This window comes from Plodia interpunctella, chromosome 14, assembly GCF_027563975.2.
Source record: "Plodia interpunctella isolate USDA-ARS_2022_Savannah chromosome 14, ilPloInte3.2, whole genome shotgun sequence".
Taxonomy (NCBI): Eukaryota; Metazoa; Arthropoda; class Insecta; order Lepidoptera; family Pyralidae; genus Plodia; species Plodia interpunctella.
Window position 1 is genome coordinate 3,212,435 of NC_071307.1, and position 9,149 is coordinate 3,221,583.

Below are 9,149 nucleotides of genomic sequence, written 5' to 3' on the forward strand. Positions count from 1 at the left end.
ATGTTTATCTATATATGTATATGTTATAAAATGTAGTATCGTTGAGTTAGTATCCCATAACACAAGTATAGAACTTACTTTGGGACTAGCTCAATATGTGTGATTTGTCCTAATATATTTATTTATTTATTTATTTAAGGTTACTTCACAAGTTATATCTATTGACAAGGAACTATTTATATTTATTAGAATATTTCTGTTAGACGCAATAAAATCTGAGTGATAAAATACGAGCTCTGCACATTTAGTCTATGAAGTTTAATAGATTGGGTTACAGAAGGCGTCAATCCCTTGCGTTATCTGAAAATGCGGGCTTCGTCAAAAGTAATTTGGTATTAATTATAAGTATATCCTTAAAGCTCTAATTAAGAGTTTTTTGCTTGGCGGAACATCTCATCTCACAGAGATAAATCTCGTTCACATCTAGTTTTACAAGCATGAGACTAACCTCTATTAAATGAATTGGATCCCGTTTGAAATGTAACGCGGCCAAGTTGCAGAGGTCATCTAGTGGTGTTGGATCGTTGGTGTGTCGGTGCTTGGTATGTCGGCGGTGTAATACGGTAGGCGGTGGGGGGCGGGCATGCAAATGGCAGAACTATACTTGGCCACGAAGCGAGCCGGCCGCGACCGTGGGAAAACTATCGCCTGTGGCGAGTTGCAGTCAGGGACGGACTCGGCTGACATAACTCTGCAGAGGAAATAATACTTAATTATTTATTTAACCTTTATTTTTCTCTGATACAGGCAGTATAAGCATAATGGGAAGACGTAATGCTAACAAAAATAATTTGAGAGTCCCCTTACCTTATTACCTAGTTGAAAACATTCATAAATAACATTCTTTGCCCATTTTAAGCTTAATTACTTTCACTTGTTTTCTTTTTCTTATCAAAATATCAAGTACAAGGCTTTGTACTATTTCGTTAGGCACCATTCAGAAGAAATAATCAGTAGTTTACTTATGTTATTGATGTAATAAAGTTGACTTAAATAAAGTAATTAAAAAATATATATTTCCTTGTAATTCTTCAAATGCTTGCTTGGAAGAAATAGCTTACACAGATACGGCCGCCTTTTGCGTATATGATTTAATTTTCAAGTTGCTGTTTATCATATTTTATATGTAATAAAGGGTATTGTATTGTATACACAAGAATAATTTCCTAAGTCCGTCCCCTCCCGCTCGTGCAGCAACCACGAGCGCGTGACGGGTACCGCGGCGCGCGCCGCAATCACGACGCTCTGACGCGGCTTCTTGACGCAACTCAGAGACGTAACCGAAACACCCGCTTTGTTTCTTTTTCACTTGCCTTCTCTCGTCTGCCAGTGTCTCATTATAGTAAGTGTCTAGTCTGTATTCTTAAGAAAATATAATTAGAAAACAGAACGTCTAGATTCTTCCAGAGACCAAGGTTTCGTTAAACAGTATACTTAACTAGTTTTCTTTTTCTTCACTTGTTTCGACGTGAAGTTAATTTTCTGTAGTATATGTCTGACGCCTTAAAATGATTCCTAATTGACCTAAATGAACCAGTTAATTCAAGAACTTTTTTACCTAGCTCACAGTTTACGTCATTATTATAAAAAATATTGAAAATATTTAAGACGGCGTCACCAATGCAAGAAAAAACTATGTTTGCATTATTATATTTCTTGATTGTGCAATAGAAATTACACAAATCGATTCAGGCTTTAAAACTAGAAAATGTATAGTTATTAGGTATTTCTTTTGTAAGCCGTTGCCGTCTATATCGACAATAGTCTTTGGAAATCCAAATAATGTAATTGTCAAAGGTAACTTCTTAGTAAAAGTAACGGAAATGCATGACTGCACTCACTTGATTCACCATTGCGAGATCGCTCTTCACCAATTCTTCAAAGATATCAAAAAACCCACTGCTCTTTAGTATTACGTCAGTTTTTCCAATCAATTAAGTTTGCATTGAAAAGGTCGATGCAGTCACGTTTCTTGATTGTATCTTAATTTTCTGCAACAAGTGAACTGAAAAAAGATATTGATATACTGTGACATCTGATATATATTACTATGCCCGAAATTCATATTGCCTTTGAAAATATGCTATATAGTTCAGATGTTTGAACTCTATAGCATAGATTAACTAGGGTTAATCTACGCTATAGAGTTCAAACATCTGAACTATATAGCATATTTTTATTTAACTTATTTAAATAAAGACCACTAAAATATTATACATTATCTTCTTCCTCGCAGGCAGGTTTTAAGTAAATGTTTGATGTTATTAATTTGTATTTTCAAAGTTGAATTTGAATTTTAAAATATCTGTAGAGGTATGTAATTACAGCAATACGCTTGTGTCCGGATAAACGACAGAGATTTTTGTGGAACGGCAATGATGATATGATTTAAACAATTAATTCAGCTGACCTGAATTGTACTCAATAAGCTTTTATTAGTATATAGTCAGTGAGAGCATTAGGCGAGCCCACGATTTTCGTTAACCCATTAGATTATGCAACCCGTGTTAAGAAACCAAAGACACATCACTCCATATAATTGCTCGTTGTAATTGACACGTGTTTAAAAACAATCGCCGGTGGAGAGATAACAATCTCTCTTTTATATAAATTGATATTATGTTTTAGATTTAACCGGTATTAACTGGATACCTAATAACATCTTTATAATACGGTTCTAGAAAAGTTGCAAGTATTAATTTTAGAATTCGAATCTTACTCGTACTTTATGAATATAACACTCGGCTGCCAGGAAATATGAAGCACGTAGCACGACATTGCGTCTACTCCCTTTTTTTACACGATGCGTACATGATATGGGCATGGATAAACTCGAAATAAAAATATTGTCAATTTTTTATCACAGGTTTTAAAATGTCATTTTGAGTTTTCGATATCAAGATATAGGTACTTATTTGTTACCGCTATGCATTACCTGTCAATTAGTTATCATTGGGGGACTTTACCTCGATTATTTTGAAATTATAGAAAGATGACTAATAATATTTATCATTACCATTTAACAGGAAAAATAAGTATTTGGTGATATTTGTAATAGATATATAAAGTCACAATATAATCTTATACTGTACTTTAATAAAAATGATAGAAGCCATTTTACTAAAAGGTCAAATACATATATCAAATCTCAAAAAAGATGTTTTTCCATCCCATGTTCTTACATTTAGGTTAAATTTTACGGCCATTAATATAAAAAAAAACATCCAGTAAAATGTATTGTGAAATAAATTGTGAAATTTCAAATGTAGTTAGTTGAAGAGATTGGTCAATCTATAACGATATTAAACTGAAGGATGGAAATAATAAGGAAGTTGTAACGCAGTCATAATAGTTTACGAGATGATAGTCAAGGTAGTGAAGATTCAATAAAAATATAGTTATAATACCCATTTTATGTTGCAATATGAGTTGTAGCGCCAATCGGTAAATATTTAACTTTCCACAGCATAACGATGGATTTATGTGGTTACAGCTCATCAGGTGAATTTTCAATTTTAGAGTGACAGAGTTATGATACTTAAGATATTTTTATTTTAAAATCTAACGTATACCTGCTTTATACCATGTTAACACTGTGTATATATGGGATTATATCATAAGTACTTTACGCATTTTCTTTCCTTTTAGTTTTATAAGTATCGACATTTTGTATCTATACCTACTATTGTGCAGTAATGGATATCGCATTGTTAGTACTAATACTGAATAAAGTATATATCACAGTAATAGGTACCTACGAGTCTGATTAAAACTTAAAATTATCTGTACTTTTATGAGTTTTCCGCGTTGTTTCAGTAGTCAAATCACAGGGAAGTGTTGCTTCGAAAATGTACAATTTGTGCGTTACGTAAAACTAGTGGCGAGCAGATTCGATGTCTGATAAAAAGGTATCGGCTACTTTTACTTTTTGCGCTGTTGTTTTGTTGTTTGCTACGTCTTGCGCCGCGCCAGACTGTTTTGGTTCAATGACCCTTTTGTTTTCTTATTTCATATGTATATCGCTATTATAATAATTATATTACGCGTAATATGGAATATTGCAACGTAACTGACTTAGTACATATTCTTGAAACATTGATTCCTCTTTCAACAAAATTTTGAATAATGCTTTTGATGATTTTTTTATTTACATTATACACAAACTCTCATGGTCTGGCAAATATCGATGCCGACGAACGTGCGAAGTGGAGATGAAAATGTAGGAAAGCGGACCCTGGGCTCCAATTCTCAACGGCTGAGAAAGGTGCCGGGAAAACGCTCAAATGAGAGAGAGACACACACAGATTACAATCAAAGTAAGGTATCATATGGTGTAAATAGGCACTAGAATGTAATCAAAGCAAACATGCATAAAGATAAGATTAAGATTGCATTACAAACGGCTTAGTAATACTCTAGAATTTGAGTTTTTTAGATTGACCTGAGTTGCAATACAATCATCCTTCCATTGTTAGGTGTAGTGACTTTCACATACGAGTAGAACACAGAGTGACAACAACATGCATCCATTGTCATCTTAACATTTGTCGTTATTCATTCAAAACTTATAACGTTCTTTGCCAACCTTAGTATTGTGCTTAGTATAAGCCTCGCTACCAGCTCGTCTACAAAAATCCTCCATTTATTTCTATGAAACAGATAAGCGTGACAAGCAGATGTTTAGTTCTCCTCTTACAGAATCGGAGAGTTCGTGTCATTTCACCGGTTCCCACGCCGCCTCACGCAACGCCTCGGTCCAATTAGAGCCGAGAAACCAGAATCGAACTAATTTCGGAAGACTTGGCTGCGCGCGCGCCTGCCACGCCTAATCGCTACTACATCGGAATTGTTTTAGTTCACACGGTTAGAAGCAGACTTTCGATACGCGTAATATTGTAAGTGGTGTCTAAAATTGAGTATCGAGTATTTGGTAGTAAATTTGAACACGCTACGTTGATTAACAGTTATGGTGCTATGTACCGAAATCTCATTGTTTGGGGTAATGCTCATTTGTCTACATAACAAAATGCAGGAAATAGGCTAGTTGACAAATAAAAACAACATTGAAAAAATTACTGTGATAATGATAATACTTTCAAAGACATGACAAAAATAAAATCATACATTTTTGGATTTGTCCAAACGCTCCATACTAAATTATATGAACAAGTTACGTCACACTTGCTAAGAGTTCGCAAAGAAAGATGTTTGTTCGACAGCTAGTAGGTATATTATATATACATTTATGGTGATAACTTCATATTTTTTTTTACAATTTTAGTTTTAAATTTATATGAAATATTTTTTTATGTAGAATTTTTTATTTTTTTTATTTAATTCTTTTATTGTTAATATTATTTTTAAGTTTTTCTACTATAAATTTATTTATGTTTTACTTATATTTTGAGGGAAGATTAATTCCTACTTTAATATTAATTATTGCAGATCAGTCAAGTTTGTTTTTATAAATTCATACTTTTTGAAAATGGACTTCCCAACCAACTTTAATCTTTGTATAATGATCCAGTTACAGTCTATGAATTATCGTAATGATCCTAAACATCTATTTCACCTCAATTCTTTGACCTTGTCAGTTACCCTATTGTTTTAAGAGCCTTTAAATTTGTAGACTTCTTTTTAATCATAGATAATACATAATACAAACAAAATCACCGTTTTGTCTTAGCTTATTAGGTCCATACAATGCTATAGTTGTTTCTTCATATTTTCGTCTATCTTGTTATTTATAAAATCTGTATCACGTACTATGACGACACAGAGTATTGGTTCATTCTTCGTTCACCTCACCATTTAACAGACAGAATATATGGAAAATGTTCTCTGTAAGAGTGGGTTGCACCAGTCAACTTTGACGTTAACTTTAACCTGCACGTCGCGCCACCTCGTAGTCGCGTCCTTTATATAAAATGGCGTACTTTGCGTTTTTTGCGCAGGTAAAAGTTGACCGGTGTAACCCACCCTAAGTTTTGAAAGCCGATTAACATTTGTTTTAACATAGTTTTAAAGAGGGACATAATCATAATTTTGATAATATGCGGTGATTCGTCAATTATTAAGTTACAATAACTTAAAATTGTGAACATTATGTTTATCAACTCAGTAATTTTTATTCCAAATTTCCCACGGAATCCCGGGGCGCTAGTAATCATCTAAACAATAATTAAGACTTTTACAGGATGTATCTATCTTATTATTTTATAGCCCTGGCACCGGCGTGTCTCAAACTGAAGCAGACATAAAATTGTTACTATAATAAATAGAATTCAACTAGACCATGCCAAGAGACTAGCAAAAAATCTTTTAATTTAAAAGAAGCGTAGAATTATGGTAGGACTCTCTGTCTCATCCTCGCGTGTTCTCGGTTTTATTCGGAGCTGTGACCTCACGAAACCCGGGGAAGCAGAATTAACTAGGCATTTATATAGATGGACAATATCTAACTAGACCCAGAATCAAAATAAATAAAGTAAACTTAAGGAAAGTGAAAATTAGCTCGTTGAACTCTTTTGTAGGATCTTTATCACATCTCATTTGGATTAGGTATATTAATTCTTTAGACGTAGATAATTTTTTTGTATCTTGGTTTAAGATTTATCTTTTGATTCCATAAAATGCTCCACAGCTACAGTTGTCGACTACATAGGTATTAATCGCAGATAAATTTATTTTTACGGTTGTTACTTGTACTTAATGTTCCGTTTGAGCCAGAACTTTAACATACAGCTGGCGGACAGCGTGGGAATCCACCAACCGCAAGATACCTCGTGAATATTTCATGAAATACTCCAATTATCGTGTCTACTAGACAATGCGCAAGTCAATTACACTATTCTCGACTCTCGCACTTTGAAGTCAGTGCTAAGTGCAAACACATTAAAATTATAAAGTCAATTAGGTATAAAATTAACTATGAAATTACTTTTTCAAATTATTTCTGTAAACATGATTAGACATGAATAACTGCTTGATGTTAATGCTAATTATATGCGAACGTTGTCTTTTTATATATGAAAAAAAAGGGAACCAATACAAAACAAATATTTTTGATTGATAACTTTTTTATTTTTTATTAGGAAGTCTTTTTTTTAATAATTAATCTAAGTCTAACGTAAAAAATTGCGGTCTTAACTTCTCTAGGATTGTTGACAATTATCACAGTATTACCTTATATACTACACTAAACTATGGTACTTTTTAAGCTTTAGTAAATGCTTTAACCGACGCGGAAGACGTTGAAGTTAGGAATATAAAGAAATAACATGTAATTTTAAAACAAAACCTTAATTTATTTAAATAGAAGAAAAAACAAACTTCAACAAGCAAAAGCGAGTAACTCATGCAACGTTTTAACACACATCGGTTCTAGGAACGTAATTGAAACAAAACAAACAATGTTTGTGATTATCACACATGCTGTCACACAGTCCAGGAGATCACTTGAGGTGGTTGCGAATCACCACGGCCGCCACATCGACTGGGCGGAGTCGCCTTCAGAGGCGGGGCTGTGCGGCGGAGAAGGCGGCGCGTACGCACGTTTCGCGAGCGCCGCTTCAGCATCCATCGGCACCTCCGACTGCCTCTTGCAGCCTCGCTCTGGTAACGTTGTCTTTTGCAAAGGCTGCTGAGGTACTGGCGGTTGAGGCTGCGCATGCTGGGGTTGGGGCTGGATCGGCATGGGCCGCGCCACGCCGCTCGGCGCGATCGGCTGCGGCTGCACCACTTGTGGACTCTCCAGCCGTCTGATACAGTTGCTCAAATGCTGCAGCAATCGAGCTCCAGCTTGAGGGTCGACGGGCCCTTGCCTCTGCATCGCGTTGGCTGCCAGTGTAGCATTCGCTATAAACTGGGACACTTCCGTAGCACACTGGGTGAATCCTGCGCGGAACCTTTCCGCATAGGACATTTCAGGTTTCAACACTAACTGGCCCCTCCGCTTCAGGCTGTGCAGATGTCTAACAGTAAGTTCCAAAATGTCCGCTTTTTCTAGTTTGGAGACATTTTCGCCTTCAGCTTGGAGAGCGGTGACCATCAAATCTTTGAGTTCGTCCAGACATCGGTTGATGCGGGCTCTTCTTTTTCTTTCTAGCATTGGCTTCATGACTTTTCTATACTGATATGTTCTGGAGACAGGTTCCTCGTCAGGTTGCGCGTGCGCCGGCGGGTGGAAGGCGCCGTGCGACGGCGACATAGTTCGGGCGGGAAGGATCATTGATGTTGCGCGCGCGACGGTCTGTGAGCGAATGGAGCGCGCGCCGCCCGCCGCACCGCTTTTTATGCGTCCTACACCGATTGTGGCAAAACGCCCGTGATAAAAATAGGGGTGGCGCATGGTAGGAAAAATTATATATTTTTTAATGTTTATTAGATCAGAACTGTTCTAAAAGTTTTTTTTTTTAATATATAGTAATATTATACATTGGATTTAGATTTTTTATTGAATAATTACTTTTAACACTTTCAAAATTTTCAAATAATAATTCAAACAAGCGCATATTTTCTTGCAACCTAAAATAGTTTGCATAAAAATCTTCCATAGCGGTATTTTTAAATGGCATAATAATATGCTATTTAACTCGGATTTTTGATATACCTAATCTAACAATTAAAAATAAAAATTAAAGCCTGGAATAATATATGCATGATCACTCTTACTCGTGAGGTACTTTATATATTCACGAATATTATTGGTTTATGAAATTAATAATTTTGAATAAGTAAATAAATAAATATTAATGGTGAATAAATACAAGATTTCTTTTCATACTATCATTCCCTCAGTTTTCGAACATCATTACTAATATTTGATTTTACTATTATTTTTATTTTTGGCTAAGATGTGCCAGCTGTTCAGGCAGCTGATGGCTCTTTGCCAGCACGTTCCCACGCGCAGGCGCACCCCACAAGATGCTCCCGACATCCCCTAACATTCCCTTGCACGAGGACAATGACGTCATCACATCGCGTGGCGACTTATTAAATCACTGTCGGAATGCTCATCAATGGACTACAATGAAGAAACGGTTTTATTTTTTATTTTTTTAAGTTGAGTATTGTAATTTTTTTACGTCAGTACGTGGCAGTTTTGTTATAAGATTACAATATCTTGAGAAATTCGCTATATAATTATG

The 9,149-nt window shown here is 35.3% G+C and overlaps 1 protein-coding gene across 1 annotated transcript; it reads right to left on the reverse strand.

The window, feature by feature from the left end:
• Window positions 1-7,067: 7,067 nt before the first annotated feature.
• On the reverse strand, window positions 7,068-8,274 carry LOC128675210 (enhancer of split mbeta protein-like). The gene has a single exon (XM_053754477.1). The coding sequence runs from the start codon at window positions 8,228-8,230 to the stop codon at window positions 7,475-7,477; it is 756 nt and encodes a 251-aa protein (XP_053610452.1). The 5' UTR covers window positions 8,231-8,274; the 3' UTR covers window positions 7,068-7,474.
• Window positions 8,275-9,149: the final 875 nt, after the last annotated feature.